This window comes from Ascaphus truei, chromosome 9, assembly GCF_040206685.1.
Source record: "Ascaphus truei isolate aAscTru1 chromosome 9, aAscTru1.hap1, whole genome shotgun sequence".
NCBI lineage: Eukaryota > Metazoa > Chordata > Amphibia > Anura > Ascaphidae > Ascaphus > Ascaphus truei.
In genome coordinates, this window is record NC_134491.1 from 52,080,842 (window position 1) to 52,104,498 (window position 23,657).

Below are 23,657 nucleotides of genomic sequence, written 5' to 3' on the forward strand. Positions count from 1 at the left end.
CTACATTCTACTGTCCAATAGTAGTTATTTTAAACCTATATTTTTTGTTTTACCATTGGAATGAAGAAGTACGTATAGATAAAGGATAAAGTATCTGTTGTCTAAATTTAGCATAGGTTGAACTTGATGGACGTATGTCGTTTTTCAACCTCATCTACTATGTAACTATGTAAGAAATGTATAATTTGGCGAAATATTAATTATTATTTTTCTTTTAGGCAAGACTTAAGAAGTTTGCTCTATCTTAGACTTTTGTTTCTTTAAGTTTGTCAACAAAAGGCTATTAGTTGCCTGTAGAGAAATCCAGATGTACGGGATCAAACAGATCTACAAAAATGTCCTTTCAGGTAACCAGGTTCCACAGACCAGGGTAGCAAGCCCAAAGACCATTCTGTGCACAACAATCTACTTTGAAAGGAAAGTTTTCTTCTGCAAAGAAGCCCTTTTTAGAAAGCCACATTTCAGGCCAGGGAATCCTGGTACAGAAACCAGTAATGGTCTGGCTTTCAATGTTCCTAGTGAACCTAAACAACATCAGAAGCTTGGGTTCTCAAGATAATCAGTATATGGGCTGGAATTCAAGGAGATTCCCCTGAGAGACAAATTCAGAAGGTGCCAGAAAGCGCGTGTGATGTCTACAGCATTGAAGAAGCATAATCAGTGCTTATGGGTAAGAAGTTTCCAAATGGAATAACTTTGCTCAGTCCTCAATGTAATAGAGATCATTTTCTTTCCTCAGTTGACCTGAAGGGTATAAACTTTCACATGCCTAAAGCCCTGAGATTTTGCTTTGACAACAAGCATTTCCAGTTCCAGATACTTCCACTTGGAATCCCAATTGCCCCAAGAACACTTATAAAAGTAATGGGTAACGATGGTGGAGCATCTTCGTCGCCAGTGCATTTGTGTCCTTACATACATGGACGACTATAGCTAATGAAATAGCTAATAAGGGTCACCCATTCCTGTGGGAGCTAAGGTAATAGAGACTCTCCAAGCTCATGGATGGTTTGACAATTCCCCAATTGAAATACCTCAATGTCTCAAGAAATCATATTTTTAAGGGTGGCTATCAATTCTTTTCAGACAAGTCTTCCTTCTAAAGGACAAAGCTCTGAAGCTCTCCAGACATCAAACTCTTTCTGAGGCAAACCACTCTGCAAGCAATAGGCCTCATGAGGTGGTTGAGACTTCTTAAATAAGTAGCAGACATGGTAATTTGGGCCCTTTTTTCCACTGGTGTGTATTATAGAACAACTTCTTGACATTCTGGGCCAGTCGTTCAAGAAGAGAAATTCATAAAATCAGACTTCTCACAAAAAGAAGAATGTCTCAGATGGTGGCTAGATTCAAGAGCCAAGGACAACCGTTTGCCATTCTGAATTATAAGGTCATTACAACAGATGCCAGTCTTCAATATTGGGGAACATACCTGGGAAGCCTTTGTGTTCAAGGAAGTTGGAACACATATGGAAACCAAGCTCCTAATAAATATTTTTGCGTTTATAGTGATTTACAAAAGCCTTGATGTCTTTCGGAAGCCACATAAGAAATCAACCAGTCACAATATTCTTAGAACAAAAGAAAAGAAAAAACGGGTGCGCCAAAAAGAACAACACTTGAATTACTAGATAACCTGATGTAATAAAAGGTAATAAACTTTTCAAAAGATAAAATAAAATGGTTAAAATAAATAAAATGTGACATGAACCAATCCGGAGCATACAAAACAAAAGGGGTCTGGATCCAATGCAGATCATTCTTCCTGTAATTATACAGGTTTACATCTTTATGATTGTTTTACAAATCAATTAATTATTCAATTGTCAAGGGTATATATGTCTACTGAACTATCTCTATGGTATCCCTGACGAAGCCAACGAGTTTGGTGAAACGCGTAGGAGGAGGAGCCAAGGGTCTGCGTTCCCATTTGCCACAGGTGTTTCTTTCCAACTAGCACTGCATACGTGCCCCTGTGAGAACGGCTAATTGTTTCAGTTTGCTGCCACTGCCTAAGCGGAGGAGGATCGCATAGTTCCTTGCACGGCCGGGAAGGGTCATTGCGTCACGTCCGGAAGTGACGTCACACCCGGAAACCCGGTATCCATGCACAGACCCCTATCAGCACCCAGACCAGAGGAGGGGTTTTGGGGGAGTCTTCTGGCCGTTTACGGCAACCAGCGAAGGTTGGGTGAGCTCATTGAGCATTGGCTCACTATCGGCACCCTTTACATTTATCCCCCCTCGATCTGTTTATCATCTGGTCCTAGGACTCTGATCTCTAACCAGGACTTTCCATTGTCCTGTTGTCACCGCTCTGACTTTCATCTAGCAGCAGCTTGCTACAATTGCCTTTCACCAGTGCAATACACCTGTATTGACTTTTATATTTCAGCACTTTATTGTTTATTGTATTGTATTTTATTCCATTGTTATAAAGGTGTTTTCTTACCATCACCCATTTCTATGCGCTTCCCATACTTTTTCTTCTCACAATATTCTTAGATGTTAGTTACAACAGTAGCATACATCAATAAGCAGGGAAGAACCAGAAGCCAGCCAACTTTGAAAGAAATATCCAAAACCCCAAATGTCGATCCTCGCCACATAAAAATATAAGTTGTGTGCACATTCACAGATCGTCATCACAATGCACATAGCAGGGAGCCTGCATTACAAAGTAGACTGTTCATCCAGAGGGGAACAGTCCTTGGCCACCTAGATATTCACGCCTCGGGGGTAACCACAGATCTGATGACTTCAAATCTAAATCACAAATGTCCAGTCTATTGTGCAAGGACAGGAGATCTACAGGCACGTCGCATAGATGCCATGTGGATATCATGGGACTTTCTGCTTCTGTTTTTCCTCCACTTCCTACGATTTCAAGTGTTTTGACGAAGATCAAAAGGGACAACACTATAGTTACTATAATTGCACCAGTATGGCCAAGAAGGCTTGGTTCGCAGATCTTATCAGATTACCAGAGTTAGTCTCATAGCACTTGTTATTAATACCAGACATACAGTTGTAGGGTCCCATAGTTCATCCCTACCGGCAGCCTGGGGATTGCTTATCAGCTTTGATCTATCTTCTAATACTATCTTTACCTTACCAGCTGCTAGAAAGATCATTTCCAACACCAATTTGTTCCAGAATCTGGATTTTTAGTGCTGGATCATCTTTTCCCTCAGATACTCGATTTTTGGGGGGGAGAATGGATGAAGTGCTGCTCCACAGAAGGTTCTGATACCGACAAGGGAGCATCTTTTCCAAAAGCGGATAGTCTTTAACCAGCTGATTATCAGATTTTTCAGCATTACATTGAAGATGTGACCTAGAATTTTAGATCCTGTTTCATCGTGGGACTAGTGTTCCGTGTTCGTTTTTCTAACTTCGTCTGACTTTGAGCCCTTGCACAATGGAGAGCATCGGGCTCTTGATCAGGATGGTAATTTTACTAGTAGCTATTAACTCAGCTGGGAGAATTACATGCCCGGTCTTCTATACTACCTCACCTAGTTTTCAATTAGAATAAAGGTACTCTTGGCAGAATTCCTGAGTTTAGATCTGAGGTGGTAGCCTCTTTCCATATGAATCAAGAGATATATAATTTCCTTCCTTCTGTCCAGACACTTATAGTTCTACAAATCTGAAATTTCATTCCAATTATGTAGTTTGCTCTCTAAAAACATCTTTGTATCATACCAGATCCTTTACAATATCCGGCGGACTGCTTATTATTTAAGACGGCCCCTGTAATAGTAAAGTAGCATCTGATCCATCTAGAGATGAAAGATTTAGATTTATTGTTCAGATAGCACATTGAATTCCAGAGGCTCTCTGAAATTCCAGTCTCCAGTACAACTAAAAGGTCCACAGCTACAGTGTGTACTGACGAGGCCTGTGCCTCCTCCGAGGAAATCTGTCAGACAACCATGGAATTTTCCATGCAAAACTTTATTAAAACCGCGTGGACGTGCAGATGCCAAATTTGGTCGTAGACTCGTGCGAGCTTTTGTTATGTAACAAACCATTTTTTTAAGCGAGCTTTGGAGAATGCTATTTGCTGTGGCTGCCATGAGGGATGCAGAGGAAAGAAGAAAATGTACTTAAGATAATTTTTCGTTCCTCTAGTCAACCATGGCAGCATTAATCCCTCCCTAATAATGTTTAATCATTATGATACATTTGTAACAAATTCTGCTGCACGGCCCTCTACATAATAATAGGGGTTGGTAGATTGTTTTAACTATACTTAGACTTTCAAAGCTATCCGATACTAGCGTCGGGAGGAAGGGGGAGACTTGTATACCTCTAAAGCTATCCTTAAAGAGGAAGTGGAGAGTTATCCATTGGTTGGGGCCACCATGGTGCATTAGAGGAAAGCCAAATATCATAAGTACCTCTTTGGCTTTCACAGATCTTGGTACCTCGACGGGAAATTGCTGCTGATAATCACGTCGGTGTGTATTGTATTTCCTCTGGCTCTTCTTCCCAAGATAGGTAAGTAACGGAGAGCATCGCCTCTCCATCACGGGTTGATTGGTGTTGGCATGGGAAGGGGCCTAGGAGAAGGTAGAGACGCTTTTAATTTGGGATATTTAAATTCTTTCAGCCAGGGGACCTGGCTTGTTAAGCTATTACTTGGGTTGCAGTAGTATGTTGTCTGTTGTACTAAAATAAAATCTTTACAGCAGAACATTAAAGGGCAGCTTTACTTATAGCATGCCATTAGTGGTAAGCCGGTTCTAATTCTGCCCTACAAAACGACATAAATGATCTGTGACAGGCGCTTGGGAATGCTGTTATTCTGAGCTTTAAGCTCCAGATACCACGCACTGTAAAATAAAACATACCAGAAATGTAAAGCCTTAGCTCTGCATTAAGATCAGGTTCCATATAAATTGCTTTTTATTTTACTGTTATTTTACAGGCTTTCTTGGCTACACAAGTAGTCTGTCATTTTTCTTTATGGTGTACTTTGCTCTTGTGGTGAGTATCTTAAAATCACTCTCCGGCTTAAGTGCCCAAAATGACTCTCTTATTCCCTCTGCCTGGTTTAATGACTCTCGCGCTCCCGTGACTCCATGTAGCACGGAATGTATGTCCTTGGTCTCAGGTCTGCCCCCTATTCTGTCGGTTACAATGGTTGCAGGAGCTTGTAAAGGTTGGGTCCACCGAGAGGCGGTTAACTGAGCCTCTGATTGAGCCACCTGTGCTGAAGCTGGGATATCCTGAAAACCTGACCTGTTGGGAGGAGGAGGGGGGGGGGGGTGGTTGAGGAGTTGAGTACCCTCTCCTAAGGACCTTACAGATTATTTGCGGCAATGGGCTGGCAGGTGCCTTACTGTGTAGTAGGTATGGCCTTTAGGGTTGCCACTGTTGTCCCCTCTCTTGCACCCGCTCTTGTCCCCTCTCGCCCAGTTACTTTTGAGTGGGTATGGCCTTTAGGGTTGCCAAGTGTCCAGTATTGAACCGGACTGTCCTATATTTGGATACGTCCAGTAACAAATGAGGTAATACTGGACGTGTATGTGTATACTGGTATTACCTCGACACGGGGACCTGACCGGCTTGTGGAGGCTGCGGGATTTCCCTGAGCAGGGAGATAACAGGGCTGCTGCTAAGGGGCTGGGTAGCTTCCTCCATCCTGATTGGGTGTTGCTGGGTAATGCAGATAATCAGGAGGAGGTGTCAGGAGCCTGGGGGTGGGGCCAAGGAGAGGCGGAAACAGCATGGAGAGCAGAGCGGTGTGTATGTGTCTTGAGCATGGCACACCTTTCACCATTGTGTCCAGTATTTTTGGATAAGCCACCTGGCAACCCTAATGGCCTTGTGCCATATTTATTAACCGTAATCTTCTTAAGAAGGGAACTTGATTAGACGTAAAGACGCTTTCGTGCCTGAGAACTTTTTTTTTTTTTTAAATCTGATCTTAACTGGGGGGACGGAGTTCCCAGAGCAAATTGATGGACCCCTCACATCCGTAGACCCCCTGTTTCTGGAGTGTCGAGCCCGGCATCCACCGGGTAAACGGGAGGATTCAAAATGACATGGGGTCGGGGTTCACTCATGAGGCAAATCGAAAAACTGCAACATCGGTGAGAGAGATTACATTGCGCCTTATATATTTATTTCTTTTTAAACCAGCACAAGAAAATACAAATATCTCCAGCACCACCAACTAACTCCAGGGGGGGGGGCACACTCCTATTCTGCAAAACGTAAAGTTTCTAGACTGGATTGCTGCTTTAAAACTTGTCCCTCGTAGATATTTGGGGCAGTAATGTGTGCAGGACAATGGTAACCAAAGAAAAGCCGTTTTTGGCACATGTAGAAGGGGGGGAAAAAACACAGATGTCTTAGCAATTCAGATTTTGAAGGTAGTTAAATAACCTGCAAATACAACACTTGCCTTTGGCTAGAACTAATGGTCCAGAGTTAATGGTCAGCCTCCTTCAACCGATGAAACATTTCAACCTTCATCTGATAAATGAATGTAACCTCGGGCTGTTGCCACTTAGATGATGGACACATATCACAGATATGACCTCTGGTTAGCCTGGCTATTTTGCTTTGGAATGAGAATGTCTCATATGTTGTGTTTCCACGGTACACCCTCATTTCTAGATGCTAGTCTTCTGTATTCGACTTTGTATGCTGCTAACTAACTATGTTTTAGTGAAAGTTCTGCACACAGGCTCCAGTGAAAGATTGTTCTAAATCAGTGGTGTACAACCAGGGTTCCTATGACTCCTTGGGTTCCCCTGGGCGTCCCTAAAGGGTTCTCTGCAATTTTCTGGTCATTTGAAAATTCTATCAAATACAGAAGAATTTACAATGCATCTGATTAGAGTCGCTATTAGAGAGGGTTGGGGTTCCTTACAATGCATCTGATTAGAGTCGCTATTAGAGAGGGTTGGGGTTCCTTACAATGCATCTGCTCTCAGACGCGCTATTAGAGAGGGTTGGGGTTCCTTACAATGCATCTGCTCTCTGACGCGCTATTAGAGAGGGTTGGGGTTCCTCAGAATTTCACTTAGTGTTCGTTAGCCAAAAAAAGGTTGAAAACCACTGTTATTAATAAATGTGTGCAGAAATGCTGCCCCCCCCCCCCCCTCTGCTTCTCCCCCCCCCTAACCCCCCTTAGCGCATGTCCAGTTTTCCAGGTTGGGACTTTATTCTATAAGATGTAATAGCGCTGATCTTTTGCTTTGGCACAGAAAGCCCCATCAAACGCCATTCCGGGCTTTCCGCGCGGTTGCTTCCGGATTTGAGTTACCGCAGCCTGCAGTGCAAGCCCCGATGTCTTTTAAACGTTGGATGTTTTGCAGCTGCCCTTCATTATCCGCTACTTTTAAATACACATTCCTTTCCCTCCCCAAAAGTTTATTGTATTTTCTACTATCCTATGTTTCCAGATTGTAATAAAAAAATGGTACATCCCCTGTCCGCTTCCGATGAACCACACCATGGAGTACGTCCAGGTAACATTAGTTCCATGTTTAAAAAAATGTATGTAGCTCAGGGGGGCTTAACTCCACTCCTCAAGCCCCCCTAACATGTTTGGTTTTCAGGTAATTCCTGCTTCAGCACAGGTGGCTCAATCAGTCCCTGCTTCAGCACAGGTGGCTCAATCATGCTGGGACATCCTGAAAACCTGACCTGTTGTGGGGGGGCTCAAGGACTGGAGTCGAGCCCCCCTGGCATAGCTCAATGCTGGTTAAACGTCTGTGTAGACAGAGTGATCTGAATGCAGTGCTTAATATCAGCACATTGGTGATGTAATTAGTTACAATATGTGTTACATCGTGCGTGTTATGGCTATAGGTTGGCGTTGTGGCAGACTTGCTAAAAACGTAATGCTTCTTACGATGGATTAACCCCTTTTAGTTCTGATGTGACCAGCTACCAATTGGTTATCCATCACCTAAATTAATTTAATCCCCCGGGCCCACGTGATAGATCGATAACAAATATTAAAAAGTAATTTCAATTTCAGTACGAGTTTTAGATGATTGACATTGAATGTGTGTACAGTACACGTATGTATTCAATACAACATATGTACACATGAATAACTGTGAAACGTGTATTCTTACTTAGATATCCAACTTCTCTGATGAATGTAAACCAAAGCTTTTCGGATTTTCAAAAGAGGTGAGTAAGAAATAATTTTACCAAGACTGTTCAATCAGTTTTGAGTACAAAATCACTTTAGTGTCGTACCACCAAAGTGTAGGTTGCATGTTTGCTGTATGGTATCCCTTATCTGGACCATTGTATGCCTCCTGCAGTGTAATAAGTTGCTCCCATACAAATGAAAGTAGCTCGTTAGAATGTATTTCATTCTGCTTTTTCAACTGTGTTTCTGTGATGCAGTTTTGAGGACTTGGACATTTTAAGTAAATATTGAAAGGCGATCCAGGCGTTTCTCCCTGGTGATCTATCACACTAAGAGGTCCTTGGCATAACAGTGATGATGAACTGACGTGAAATCACAATGCAGAGAGACCCTCTGATCTTGTGCACTTCAAAAGCTGGCACTATACAAGGGATAATAGGCCCCAAGGGAGACTTTGGTTTCACCAAGGCGGACTGGTTGGTGGGGTTTAAAATGTTGGGGACATTCACAAATGTAATAAGTATGCTTGTTCTTGTCAAGCTAGATTTAACGCTGGTCTTGTACAGCAGTATTATATTACAAAGATAACAGGGAGAAGTGGTTATTTCTTGGTTCTTATCTTGGATGCTGCTACCTGTGCATAGAAACTGCTGAAGATGGTGGTGGTGGTATTAGGGGTTGGGCGCAAGCTTGCACATCTCTTCTTGTATTAGTTGTTCTATTTTGTTACTAATATTTCCCCTCCTTATTGATGGCTCCGTAACTGAGGTACAGTCGTTTCTAGGGGCCCAGATACAACAAGCTCTGTTATATTAGGGCAAATAATGTGACGTTGCCGAAACCGGCGATGGGTGTTCTTTCCCCTGAGGTTAACGTGTATCCACAAAGCAAATTATATGCAGAATCCATGGCTATTGCGTTATCTGCCAATCTCGCTCGCTCTCTCCCCCCCACTCTTGCGCTCTCTCCCCCAATCCCCCGCTCCCTCTCTTTCTCTCTCTCTCCCGTGCGCTCTTTCTCTTTCCCACGCTCTCTCTCTCCCGCGCTCTCTCTCTCTCCTGCGCTCTCTCTCTCCCGCGCTTGCTCTCTCTCCCGCGCTCTCTCTCGCGCTCTCTCCCGCGCTCTCTCTCTCTCTCTCCCGCGCTCTCTCTCTCTCTCTCCCGCGCTCTCTCTCTCTCCCGCGCTCTCTCTCTCTCCCACGCTCTCTCTCTCTCCCGCGCTCTCTCTCTCTCTCCCGCGCTCTCTCCCGCGCTCTCTCCCGCGCTCTCTCTCTCTCTCCCGCGCTCTCTCTCTCTCTCCCGCGCTCTCTCTCTCTCTCCCGCGCTCTCTCTCTCTCTCCCGCGCTCTCTCTCTCTCTCCCGCGCTCTCTCTCTCCCGCGCTCTCTCTCTCTCGCGCTCTCTCTCTCTCTCTCTCTCCCGCGCTCTCTCTCTCTCCCACGCGCTCTCTCTCTCTCTCTCTCCCGCGCTCGCTCTCTCTCTCTCTCTCCCGCGCTCTCTCTCTCTCCCGCGCTCTCTCTCTCCCGCGCTCTCTCTCTCTCTCCCGCGCTTTCTCTCTCTCTCTCTCGCTCTCTCTCGCTCTCTCTCCCACGCTCTCTCTCTCCCGCGCTCTCTCGCTCTCTCTCTCCCGCGCTCTCTCTCTCTCCCGCGCTCTCTCTCTCTCCCGCGCTCTCTCTCTCTCCGGCGCTCTCTCTCTCTCCCGCGCTCTCTCTCTCTCCCGCGCTCTCTCTCTCTCCCGCGCTCTCTCTCTCTCCCGCGCTCTCGCTCTCTCTCTCCCGCGCTCTCTCTCTCCCGCGCTCTCTCTCTCTCCCGCTCTCCCGCGCTCTCTCTCCCGCGCTCTCTCTCTCTCTCCCGCGCTCTCTCTCTCTCTCCCGCGCTCTCTCTCTCTCTCCCGCGCTCTCTCTCTCTCTCCCGCGCTCTCTCTCTCTCTCCCGCGCTCTCTCTCTCTCTCCCGCGCTCTCTCTCTCTCTCCCGCGCTCTCTCTCTCTCTCTCCCGCGCTCTCTCTCTCTCTCCCGCGCTCTCTCTCTCTCTCCCGCGCTCTCTCTCTCTCTCCCGCGCTCTCTCTCTCTCTCTCTCTCCCGCGCTCTCTCTCTCTCTCTCCCGCGCTCTCTCTCTCTCTCTCTCTCCCGCGCTCTCTCTCTCTCTCTCTCCCGCGCTCTCTCTCTCCCGTGCTCTCTCTCTCTCTCTCTCTCTCCCGCGCTCTCTCTCTCTCCTGCGCTCTCTCTCTCCCGCGCTCTCTCTCTCTCTCTCCCGCGCTCTCTCTCTCTCCCGCGCTCTCTCTCTCTCCCGCGCTCTCTCTCTCTCCCGCGCTCTCTCTCTCTCCCGCGCTCTCTCTCTCCCGCGCTCTCTCTCTCTCCCGCGCTCTCTCTCTCTCCCGCGCTCTCTCTCTCCCGCGCTTTCTCTCTCTCTCCTGCGCTCTCTCTCTCCCGCGCTCTCTCGCTCTCTCTCCCGCGCTCTCTCTCTCCCGCGCTCTCTCGCTCTCTCTCTCCCGCGCTCTCTCGCTCCCGCGCTCTCTCTCTCTCCCGCGCTCTCTCTCTCTCCCGCGCTCTCTCTCTCTCTCCCGCGCTCTCTCTCTCCCGCGCTCTCTCTCTCCCGCTCTACCGCGCTCTCTCTCTCCCGCGCTCTCTCTCTCCCGCGCTCTCTCTCTCCCGCTCTACCGCGCTCTCTCTCTCCCGCGCTCTCTCTCTCCCGCGCTCTCTCTCTCCCGCGCTCTCTCTCCCGCGCTCTCTCTCCCGCGCTCTCTCTCCCGCGCTCTCTCTCCCGCGCTCTCTCTCCCGCGCTCCCGCTCTCTCTCCCGCGCTCTCTCTCTCCCGTGCTCTCTCGCTCTCTCTCTCCCGCGCTCTCTCTCTCTCTCTCTCCCGCACTCTCTCTCTCTCTCTCTCCCGCACTCTCTCTCTCTCTCCCGCGCTCTCTCTCTCTCCCGCTCTCCCGCGCTCTCTCTCTCTCCCGCGCTCTCTCTCTCTCTCCCGCGCTCTCTCTCTCTCTCCCGCGCTCTCTCTCTCTCTCCCGCGCTCTCTCTCTCTCCCGCTCTCCCGCGCTCTCTCTCTCCCGGGCTCTCCCGCGCGCTCTCTCTCCCGCGCGCTCTCTCTCCCGCGCTCTCTCTCCCGCGCTCTCTCTCCCGCGCTCTCTCTCCCGCGCTCTCTCTCCCGCGCTCTCTCTCCCGCGCTCTCTCGCTCTCTCTCCCGCGCTCTCTCTCCCGCGCTCTCTCTCTCCCGCGCTCTCTCCCGCGCTCTCTCTCTCCCGCGCTCTCTCGCTCTCTCTCCCGCGCTCTCTCGCTCTCTCTCCCGCGCTCTCTCGCTCTCTCTCCCGCGCTCTCTCGCTCTCCCGCGCTCTCTCTCTCTCTCCCGCGCTCTCTCTCTCTCCCGCGCTCTCTCTCTCTCCCGCGCTCTCTCTCTCTCCCGCGCTCTCTCTCTCTCCCGCGCTCTCTCTCTCTCCCGCGCTCTCTCTCTCTCCCGCGCTCTCTCTCTCTCCCGCGCTCTCTCTCTCTCCCGCGCTCGCTCTCTCTCCCGCGCTCTCTCTCTCTCCCGCGCTCTCTCTCTCTCCCGCGCTCTCTCTCTCTCCCGCGCTCTCTCTCTCTCCCGCGCTCTCTCTCTCTCCCGCGCTCTCTCTCTCTCCCGCGCTCTCTCTCTCTCCCGCGCTCGCTCTCTCTCCCGCGCTCGCTCTCTCTCCCGCGCTCGCTCTCTCTCCCGCGCTCGCTCTCTCTCCCGCGCTCGCTCTCTCTCCCGCGCTCGCTCTCTCTCCCGCGCTCTCTCTCCCGCGCTCTCTCTCCCGCGCTCTCTCTCCCGCGCTCTCTCTCCCGCGCTCTCTCTCCCGCGCTCTCTCTCCCGCGCTCTCTCTCCCGCGCTCTCTCTCCCGCGCTCTCTCTCTCGCGCTCTCTCTCTCGCGCTCTCTCTCTCGCGCTCTCTCTCTCTCGCTCTCTCTCGCATTCTCTCTCTCGCATTCTCTCTCTCGCATTCTCTCTCTCGCATTCTCTCTCTCGCATTCTCTCTCTCGCATTCTCTCTCTCGCATTCTCTCTCTCGCGCTCTCTCGCATTCTCTCTCTCGCGCTCTCTCGCATTCTCTCTCTCGCGCTCTCTCGCATTCTCTCTCTCGCATTCTCTCATATATTTCAGTGTCTGCCTGGGCATACCGCCCCCTTTAGATATGATGTAACGTGAAAAGCTTGCGTTGACCTTAACCGCCTTTACTGGAAATGCAATATTAGGGTAAACGCCTCTTTTGCATCTCGAGGAACAGCCGTAAAAATGATCGCTCGCTATTTAAATGAGTGAAAATGTGTTCACGTTCTGTTACTCCTTATAGTGGAAAAGCGTTGCTATTAACATGATGGTAACTTAGGCTAACGTCACATTAAATAGCCTATCCCAGCCTATGGTGTATCTGGGGCTTAGACCTCTTAGCGAATCTTTGCTATTGTACCTTTTATTTCTTCCAAGTGCTTGTAATATGTGTTGCTGATAAACTTCAATTAAAAAATAATAATGTGACATTTTCAATATCTATATTGCAGTATATTTGTATTTAAAAAATAATAATAATGCTTAATCATTTTAGTGGACGTCTTCCATGCCCTGTCTAAGGAGTTTTGGTTGCAACATGTTATTAAAGGGGCAGTCCCATCTAAAAGAGAAACTGCTGACCCCAGAGCCTTGATACAATGGCACGCCATTGGTTGTCACATTTTTGTTGCAAGGGAGGGGTGTGACGTCTGTTTCTCAGGCTGGATTTTGGGCGGGACTGAGCCTCTAAACCTGCATCCATCACTGATGCTCCTTTCATATCCAAATACTCAGCTGATCTCTGATCAATTCTACGTGGCTGGTGTCTCCGTTCTGTGATAACTTGTGTGTCTCCGGGTTAACACTCGTTAACACATGAATTTGCAGGGAGGTTCATTAGTTTGCAGTTTTATGTAAGCTTTCCAATACGTGCGCTTTTGTTTTGACTTTTTAGAGTGCGTTTGCGTTACCCACTATGGCTTTCTCATTTCTCTGCCATACGTCCGTTTTGCCCATTTACTGTGAGCTTAAAAGGTACGTAAGCATCAGTATTTTGTGCCTTTTTTTTTTTCTTTTACATTTATATGTCAATCTATTATGGGAGTGAAAGTGTGTGTTATATTATTTATTATGTATGCGTGTTGCTCAGGCTCAGTCATACGGTCAAGGCAGAGTATGACTGAGCACGCAAAAAACATACATACATGATAGAGATAATCATTGATGGGGTCTTCAGCTAGGGCAACAGTGCGTCCTTAGGTGACTTCTCCAAAAATACTGGACACAATGATGAAAGGTGCGACACGCTTGAGACACACTCTCTCACACTCGCCCACACACCTTTTTGCTGCTCCATGCCATTTCCCCCTCTCCTTGGCCCCACCCCTGTGTTCCTGACATCACCTGATTGGCTGCATTACCCAGCAGCAGCCAATCAGGATGGAGAAAGCTGAACAGCCCTGCTCTCTCCCTACTCTGGGAAATCCCGTGGTCTCTAAGCTGGTCAAGTCACTATGTCCAGAGAGGTAATACCGGACATATACATATCTAGTGTTAAATCTAATTTTTTTACTGGACAGAGTGTCCAAATACAGGACAGTCCGGTTCAATACTGGACACCTGGCAACCCCAGTCCTTTGTTGAATTAGAAGAGAAAAATCAGCCAACTGCATTTTATTCTACTTCAATCCTGTCGTGGAACCTTTCCATCACATATCCAAGCCACGTATCAAAAATGATGATTGCACTCGTCCCAGATGATAAATGTAATTAATCTCTTGAAAAAAAAAAAAAAAGATTACAATCTAATTCATCCTTAGTCGATAAAGAAGTATAAAGTCCAAAAGAATAATTTCAAAGTTCATATAATCCTCACCAGTGCTGTATGTGAAGTGCAAAGGGAAGCAACCAAATGTATGAATTTTATATGTATTGAACATTTTATATATTGTTATGTTATGTACTTTGGGACTGGCTGCAAGTATCTTTTTTGAGACATTGCTTGGAGATATCTCTATCTCTCTCTCTCTATCTCGATTGATCATCGATATCTCTCAGCAGGAGCCCGTGTCAACCCATTGCTGGGTGAAGGCCTCCCCAAGCGTGAGAGAGACCTAGATATATCGATGTGTCTATTATTTTTTTCAACTTATGTATGGTGATCATTGAACAGCATCAACCTCCCATCATGCACTGATTCTTTATGAGCTGATATCTAGAATATATGAACACTGGTCAAAGACCGAAATTTGGTACCGATTTGTGATTTTGCCCATTTTAGGCTGTAATTCTTTTATTTGCTGCATTTCAATGTGCTGCCAACAAGCAATTATTTGGCATAAGAAAAAACTATTGTCCATGTTGCTTACTTCATTTTCATTTCATTTTAGCCCATCCAAGAGCAGAATGCAAAATGTGGCCAACCTGGGAATAGTTATAAGTTTTCTGATCTATTTTATTTCTGCCTTGTTTGGTTACCTCACTTTTTATGGTATGTATATTATCAGTATTTTGATTATTAGGTTTACGGACACTGCCACATCAAATTTTCCATGCTGCACCATAAGACACGTGGGCGCTTTCGTTTCACGCGGTTTTATAGTCTCGCCAGTATTTGAATTGACGCTATTTGTAACATTTTTAATTTATCCTACAAAAAGTATGGGAACATCATGCTGTAATGCAAAGATTCTGGATTCAGCCAATAACTTGCACAGTAAACCGTCTTAGAGATGTAATCAAAAAGGGGTTTTACTTGGCTTCAGTTATGTTCTTAGCTACAGCTTGCACAGCTAAACCGCATACAACAGGAAAAGTGCTCTGAAAACCTTGGGATGCCCCAATCAGTTTAGTCTGATCCTTAGAGAGAGCAAGGGGAATGCTTGGCAAGGCACCTGCATGGTCCATGGAGAAGCTTCTGGCATTATTCCAGCATTGACTCTTATTTATAGCATATTTTGTTAGGCTTCGTCCAATCAGTGCTGAGTGTTGTAGCAAAAAAAATGCATACTAAACCTGATGAATCACAGTTCCTTTATAGTAAACAACTCTATATATGGTAGCAAACCTGTGACAAGAAAGAGAGCTCTGCTTACCCAAAGCACATATTATGGCATTCTTAAGCTGATGAGTGGTACTTTCCCATGCACATGCCATGCATCTTTTTGAATTAAAGCCGCTATCCCCCTTACCCAAACACCTTTTATTGTTTTAAGGCTTGGTAACAGGGGGTCCCTGGTGCTAAACGTGTGATTTCCTGTGCCGGGGACCCCTCGGCTCCTGAGATGCCTACCGATAAAACATACTGGTATCACTTCCTGGTTTCACACTGGGTTTTAAATGGCGGTCCAATCGGAAGCCACAAAGCATGACTCCTCCTACTGTCCCACATGACGTAGGAGATTAAAACTGCCCATGTGTTTCCCCTGAAGGGTGCTTAATCCCTGCTTTAAAAATATGGATATAAAATACATATGTTGGCACTTTAGGTCATCAGTGTTAAGTCATCACCGTATGGCAGGGGTGGCCAACACCAGTCCTCAAGGGCCATCAACAGGTTGAGTTTTCAGGATATCCCTGCTTCAGCACAAGTGGCTCAGTCTTCAACCACCCTGGCCACCCCTGCCATATGGTGGTGACCTAACACTGATGATGCAACAGCTCACAAAACAAGAGCCTCCCCTAACTCCATTACCTTGCTGCTCACTACTGTATACAGTTTTACCAGAACGCACTTTTGTTTGTTTTTTTATTTTAGATAAAGTGGAGTCCGAATTGCTGCAAGGTTACAGCAGATACCTGCCCAATGACGCTCTCATCACGTCTGTGAGACTCCTGATCTTACTTGCTGTTCTATTGACTGTCCCATTAATACATTTCCCCGTAAGTAAAGTGATCCGTTAAATAAGTTAAAAAAAAAAAAAAAATGATTGCATATAATACAAATATTCAGCTTCAGATGGATAGGTGGAAAAGGGTGAATCCTAATCCTTCCTGTGTTTTTTTTCATTTTTTTTTTCATCCTACCTGTGTTTGAATTTTAGGCAAGAAAGGCATTTATGATGCTGCTGTTCCCCAGTTACCCCTTTTCGTACATTCTTCATGTTCTGGTGACCGTGGCACTTAATATAACCATCGTATTACTAGCAATATATGTGCCGGACATAAGGAACGTGTTTGGTGTGGTTGGTAAGTGTGTTATAAAACTGTCCTCCTTTGTACTTTCTGTACAGCCTTTATGTCCTGCAACCTCTCTGCATGTTTGGTTGCCCTGTTCTGAGGCAGCCATTGTTCCTCAGTGTAAGTTGCAATATTGTTGCTTCCCCCATTGCGCCCAGCCTGTTGTCATGGCAACGCCCCTTTCTCTCCGCTAGTTGAGCTGTTCCTGGCTCCCTCTGTTATGCTTATATATTTGGCATAGCCCTTTGCTTGTTCCTGCCTGGACAGGAAAGCATGCTCTCTTTTGGAACCAACAGCCCGTGAGTAAACATCCCTTTCTCACTGCTTCTCCCAGAACAAGGCATTGCTATTTTACCTTCATTTCACGTGTCACCCCACAGTTGTTCTATGTTCCTGTGTACCCTTTCCAATAAAGTTGCAGAAACTAGAAAGTCTCTTATGTGCATTTACAGGGGATGAGTTAAACTGCCTGACCCTACTCCTTTGCTACAGGGAGCTGAGGACCAGAACATTTTATTTTAATTTATATAAGAATTAATCTTCCATTTTTTTTTTCTATTTATTTAGGATCCACCACATCAACTTGTTTGTTGTTTATATTTCCTGGACTTTTTTATATCAAGCTCAGCATGGACGATTTGTTATCCTGTCAAAAGCTAGGGGTATGTAATATTTTCCTGGTTAATATTTTCCAGTGGGTTGTTTTAGGAAGATGACAGGATTACCGCTGGCACAATATGTTCTTGTTTAACTTGCAGGTTGATTAAAAAATTAGTTGACTCTTTGTATTATGTAATAATGACTATGCTTTTCTGTCCTCTGTTTTGCCCTTTCTTAAATACTCAAAATGACAATGATTAAGTGCATGAAAAATGCAGTCATTACCTTGTTTAAAAAAAAAAAAAAAAAAATACAAATGACAGGATTTATTTTTGAGTCATGTTACCTATTGTACAAACTATTGTCAGGTTCTCAAATATGTTAAGTCCCAGAGCTGTGATTTTGTTTACACCAGCCCACAGCAACCTGTTCCCGGGACAGTGTTTAAATAAAGGGGATTGTGGTTTGGTCTTCATTGTTCTATATACTGTAGTGTCTAAGCATTGCAAGTATAGTAATCTTATCTGTTCCTGCAACTCTTGTTTGTTAGTGTGCACCCCAGTCCCTTTCCACTGGAGAGCTCTTTTTCCTGTATTTTTTGTGTGTTTGTTGTTCTGATTGGATACGTGATTACTCCGGAGACCCCTCTCTCCCAGGGGTGGGCAGCTCCACTCCTCCTTGGTAGGGTTGCCAGGTGTCCAGTATTGAACCGGACTGTTCTGTATTTGGACACTGTCCAGTAAAAAATAGAGGTAATGTATGTGTCCGGTATTACCTCTCTGGACATAGGGACCTGACCATCTCAGGGGGCGGCCGGATTTCCCAGAGCACGGCTGTTGCTAGGGGGCTGGGCTGCTTCCTCCATCCTGATTGGCTGCTTTACCCAGCAGCAGCTAATCAGGAGGAGATGTCAAGGGCGTGGGGGTGGGGCCAGGGAGAGAAGGAAACAGCATGGAGCAGAGAGAGGTGTGTGTGTGTGTGTGTGTGTGTCTCGAGCGTGATGCACCTTTCATCATTGTATCCAGTATTTTTGGAAAAGCCACCTGGCAACCCTACCCGGGGGCCAGGGTTTCAGGATATCCCTGCTTCAGCACACTGAGCCACTGATTGAGCCACCTGTGCTGAAGCAAGGATAACCTAACCTGTTGGTGGCCCTTGAGGACTGGAATTGCCTGCCCCTGTTCTATACAAAATATGAACCTGCTTTTCTGAACTGCCAATGCTGACATCTTTGGAACCGGTGCCTGAGTAGAGGGCTGTTCTCACAAGTCTAAATTGATTCCTTCCACAAGTACTAATTTCTGTTTGTTTTCTCTTCTGTTCCCAGGCCTGTGCGTTACTTATTCTTGGCATTTGTATTGGTGCCTGCAGTTTAACGCTAATCACTATGAATTGGGCTTACAATGCATGAGAGAATCCTGCCGGCGTTTTACATTGGAAGAGAATTTACGACTCCAGCTATCCAATTTCAAGGGAACTGGTTCAGAAATCGTTTGTTTTCAGAACACGCAACGCTGCTGCCAACTGGATCTTCTGGGGGGGGGGGGGGGGGAAGACCATTTTCTGCAGCTAAACTGTGAAAGATAAACGTGTTTTTTTTACAAAAGGGACACGCTACACTAAGTTGTACATTAAGAAGTGTAACTCTACCAAGAATTGTAGTGACTTATGAACCAGCCAGATCAAAGGTCCATTAATGTGTTTATGTCCGATGACCAAAGATATTGAATTACACTCATATCACATATACCTGAACCAGTTTATCATTTATCACAAACACAACACTGAAACATTAGTGTGCGTATTCTTTTTACTTGAGCCTAGGCAATGAAAGGACAGTTAATTACAGTTTTTCTAGTTTTCCCAATGCTTTGATCGTGAATTGCCTTATAATGTGATCCTGTCGTTTAGTCTGACTTTCCTAAGTAAAATACTTTGAAATAAACCTTGCCAAGACACACATGCATGCACAATATATTGCAATTTGTGCAATGCACAAAGTCGGCCATGCATTTTATTTGCTGTACAATCAATATGACAATGTGATTACCGGCTGTCTGCCTTAATATACGGCATGTTTTTGGGGAGCAGCAGGGTTTCTAACACAATGTGTTTTCTGTACTAATCAAAGTTTGGGATCTAGGATAAATCCGCAGGTTTCATAACAATGGAAAGTATTTAATGGCCGTATCCTCTCCGGAAACCTGTTGTATTATTTTTTAATTTTTAGCCATCAAAGTAATACGTGGCACACGTGATATAATCTGTAGGATGCATTTTGGGGTAAAAAAACGAAGTAGTATTATAAGCACATTCACTTCACGCATTCATGTACCCTAATCTGTCGTAGGAGAACCCGCACTAAAGGTCATTTTGGGAGGATAAAGTGGGGCATTCTAATATGGTGCAGTGTCATTTATTTTATACTAGTTTTGCATCTGGGAGATTTGGGTAAATAACCCCTTCTTTGATGATTTTGTACTTGTTGGCAAGAGTGGTTACATGAAGCCTTAGTAGACGCAATTACTTGATGCATATGCAATATCGGTATATGTTCATTTTAATAGTCTCCAATTTATTTTTATTTATTTTTTAACCGGTAGATATGGCTGGAAATAGTTTAAAGAGCCATATGTCAAATATATGACACTTGGAAAAAGTTTCTCCCAGTGATATCAGTCGCTGACACTACATAGCATGAATACAAGCTGCATAATGCTTATATTGCTCCAGATTTGCATTCGGCTGCTTGTTAGTAAGGAAATCAACAAAATAAACAAGTCAATCTGAAGTGACGCGGCTGAATATGTTTTTTTTTGGGTCCCTAAACATTAAATTAATTTAAAAAAAGCAGAATACGTTGTAAAGTGTGTAGCCTATGCCCATATGATAGACGTTGGCAATCCTTTAATAGAGTTTGTACTAATTGCTGATCTTGCTCCCTGGTAATCCAGCGCTGTTGATGTTGTAATTAAATCATCTTATTTTCTGAATCCTAACTCTGTAACCTTCATAAGAAAGATGTGTGTTGAAGTAGTGGCAGATTCCTGATTTTTTTTTAAATGTTGTATACTGCTAATAATGGGAAGTTTTATGCTGAGGTTTGAAAGCCAGGTATCTGAGCGGTTTCAGATTGGTGTTGTTAGATTTTCCCTTTGCAGTGGGGAGTGCTTGGGATCAGTTGGGATGCTGAGCAGTTTTTAGATCATGATACCCTCCAACTATACCTCTTTAGCGGGTACACTATGTGTTTTGGGTCCTGAATACAAGCTGTACCTATTAAACAGAAGTTTTGTATGTGGTAAATTGTGTAGGTTAAGGGGCATCCATAAGAATTGCTGAGGGCAGGGGTGGCAAACTCCAGTCCTCAAGGGCCACCAACTGGTCAGTTGTTGAAGGATATCCCTGCTTCAGCACAGGTGGCTCCGTCAACGATTTGAAGCAGGGATTTCCTGAAAACCTGACCTGTTGGTAGCCCTTGAGGACTGGAGTTGGCCGCCCCTGGCTTAGAAGTATCTCCTTTCAGCACCAGAAGAGGAACTGCAGTGTTCCCTATTGTTACGGGCGAAGGGTTGGCGGGTCGCTCACGAGTGTTAAATGCCACTTTCAGGAAGCGACTATAACTCCACATCCCAATCGGAGCAATATTATAACATATAGATATTTGGGAGGTTTAATTTCCTTTAAATAGATAAGTTACATGGACGTCTGCCCTGTCACAAGCAAAAGGTTTGGCCAGCAAGAGAAGCAAGAGACCATAGTGTAATCCACTTTTTTAATTAATCAAACTTTCTCCGGTATCAATGTTTACATTTAGAAATTTGTTCATTTATCCCGGGGGAATGATTATACCCCAGTGCATTGAAATACCTTTGATGGGATAAGTGCAATGGCTCTACTTTAACGGTGCAATCCCACATACCTGGCTACAAAACAACCTTTTGTTAACACTCTAATTGGCTTCACTAAACAATTGTAACCATGCTAGTAGCAAAGATTTGGCTGCTTACATATTTTTTTTCTCCATTAATTACAAATTAAATTTCTTAGTGGCCTTAGTATACTGAGGTGTTTGTCAATCAATTGTTTTATTTTCCCGTATCCCACCCTGTCCTTATCAGAGAACCAATACAGATATGGGGTGGGGGAGGACACCCTGATCACACATGGACATCACACAAAAGGGAGCAGCCAAAGGAAACCTCCCCCATCCCTCCCCATTCATTCCTCCCTCCCCCTCATTCCTCCCTCCCCCATCCATCCCCATTAATTCCTCCCTCCCCATTCATGCCTCCTTCCCCCATCCCTCCCCATTCATCCCCATGCCTCCCTCCCCCCTCCCCAAGGTGTCTGCTCACCATGTTTACGAACTTTAAAAAAAAAAAAAGATAACAATTATAGATGTCGGATTATAACGCGGTAAACACGTTACTGACATTAGTTTGCTTTGGTCCTAGGAGGCGTTGCCTTTTTACTGACCAAATATTTAGTGCTGCACTTTCATGGTGTAGCTTTTACCAAATATGTGCTATATGGAGCACACAGGTCTAGCAGGTATACGGGTCCTGCACAAGTGTAGGTCTGTTTTAGGCTGTGACACCTTTTATGAGTTGGATTATATTGTAGCGTACAGAAGCTTTAGAAAATGCACCGATACCTTCATGTAAATTGGAAGAAGAGACCAGTGAGGTTTCAGACGTGCTACATTATCATTTCATCTCGCGGTGGTCTCAAAGTATCACAATCTACAACTAATCTGTTGTGACTTCAAATGGCTGCAGACGAACGTTTGCCCGCTTAATTATCTTAACGTGGTAACAGAATAATGCTGCTAAATCTTTTTACGGTGGACTTGTAACTTTTGGAATCTTAATTGCAAACTCCTTGATTAGTAATTGTTTTTTTTAAGGTTTTAATAAACTTTTGAATGTATTAAAATGTTTAATAAACGAATTTGTTTTGCACTACCAACATTTATTAAAAAGGCACCCTCTGCTCGTGTCATTTTTGCTTGGGTTCTATTCATTGGGGAAAACATAAATTAACTGATGCTTAGTAATTAGGACTTTTCCGTTTTTACCATACAAACATTTCTCTTATCCTCCCTGTAGTAAGGAGAGAGAGGGAGTCTGGTACTTGTGTAACATATTTAGTCGCTATGTTACAAGCTTTCGAACCTCTCCGGGTCCTTCATCAGGATTCCCAGCCTGAGAGGTTGGAAAGCTTGTAACATATCAACTACTTGTTGGTCCAATACAGGGATCATACCCCCTCTGCCTCCTCTGTTACTACATGGAAGGACCAACACGGTGTCCCACCCCATACTTCTTATCCCGCCATCATTGAACCGTGTGAAGCTGGATATGCTGTTACATTTGACTTATAAAATCACAATAGGATTACATCTAAACCTTGTTTGCTTGTGTGTGAGTAACTGCATGGTATAAAGGGAAGAGGAACCGTGTGGTTAGGAGCGTGGCTAGTGATGCAATTTTTTCCAGAAGGGAAAGACTATAACATTATTTGTTAGCCTCCTTTTCCATGGACTCGCGTTACTTGGCAGACACAACACTTGGATACATTGATCCTGCTTAAAAAAATGTTTAAGCATTTTTTTTCCCCCCGTTTTGTCCAAATGAGTTGAATGTATCTTCAGCTTGTCCCCCTCCCAAACACACCACACAAACTAATCTTTCAGCTGTGCTTTTTCCAGCATAGTAAGCAAATTACATTTGTCCAAAAATTGGCAAAAGCTGGTTATTCCGACTCTCTTTTTTAGGTAGTATGGTATGAATAAGCGCGGACGTTGCATAGATATGTTTGATTGTTGAGTAGCAATTTGGAAATATTGTTGTATTTTTAATATTTCTGTCTTATTGCTTTGACATATCTACTTGCGGGATTAGTGGTTTGTGCTGTAGCTGGCAGGCCTCAGACAGCTCCCTGCACCTGGTTTAGCTTAAAGCCTTTCTGTATGATGTCTCATACTCCTATTGTCAGCACGACAAAGGTTGAAGCCGCGTTGCTTTACACAGGAACAGTGGTGTCATTAACTTAGTTGTGGCCACACCATTGTCGTCCGAACAACAAGCCTGGGCCCAGATTCACTAACCCGTGCTGAGCTTTGCCGCGCCTGAACGGCTACTCAAAAGCGTCAAGGTGTGCTAAAGCGTGGCATCCTTTAGTGCAGCGTTTCCCATATGGTGGGTCGCGACCCGGCACCGGGCCACGGCACCAAAATTGCCGGGTCGCAGCAAGGCTGGCCGCGCGGTGTCTCCCGTCCCCCCCGCTCAAGCTAAAAAAAATGGCGGCGATTCCCCCCGCGGTCCCGCGCGCATGCGCAGGGCAAGCAGGGCCCGCTCCCTTCCTCCCCCCCGCTCCCAACGTGGGACGGAGGAGGAAGTACCAGCTCCTCTGCGGCCCGCACGTTACATGGGGGAGGGTGGAAGTACAAGCTCCTACTGCGGCCCGCTTCCCCCCCGCGGCCAGCTTCCCGAGCTCACCTCCCATGGCACCCCTTCCCGAGCCCACCTCCCGTCCCGGGCAGCAGGGGATATTGGGGGCAGCAGGAGAAAGCGTCCGGCGGCAAGGTAAGTCACCCCACCCAGTCACTGCCTCCCACCCAAGTGTCCCTGGCCCCCTCCCACCCACCCAAGTGTCCCTGGCCCCCTCCCACCCACCCAAGTGTCCCTGGCCCCCTCCCACCCACCCAAGTGTCCCTGGCCCCCTCCAGTCACTCACATCCGTCGTTGC

The 23,657-nt window shown here is 45.7% G+C and overlaps 1 protein-coding gene across 2 annotated transcripts in view; it reads left to right on the forward strand.

Moving 5' to 3' along the window:
• Window positions 1-21,889, forward strand: part of SLC38A6 (solute carrier family 38 member 6) — a 46,479-nt gene extending 24,590 nt beyond the window's left edge. The window contains exons 7-16 of one of the 2 annotated variants that reach the window (XM_075614835.1): window positions 4,424-4,506; window positions 4,937-4,995; window positions 7,425-7,490; window positions 8,110-8,163; window positions 13,081-13,160; window positions 14,516-14,616; window positions 15,883-16,007; window positions 16,169-16,313; window positions 16,872-16,966; window positions 18,232-21,889. In XM_075614835.1, the coding sequence (XP_075470950.1) occupies window positions 4,424-4,506; window positions 4,937-4,995; window positions 7,425-7,490; window positions 8,110-8,163; window positions 13,081-13,160; window positions 14,516-14,616; window positions 15,883-16,007; window positions 16,169-16,313; window positions 16,872-16,966; window positions 18,232-18,315 (892 nt within the window). In that variant the 3' untranslated portion in view covers window positions 18,316-21,889. The remainder of the gene's footprint in view (window positions 1-4,423; window positions 4,507-4,936; window positions 4,996-7,424; window positions 7,491-8,109; window positions 8,164-13,080; window positions 13,161-14,515; window positions 14,617-15,882; window positions 16,008-16,168; window positions 16,314-16,871; window positions 16,967-18,231) is intronic. The other variant, XM_075614836.1, reaches the window with a different exon arrangement.
• Window positions 21,890-23,657: the final 1,768 nt, after the last annotated feature.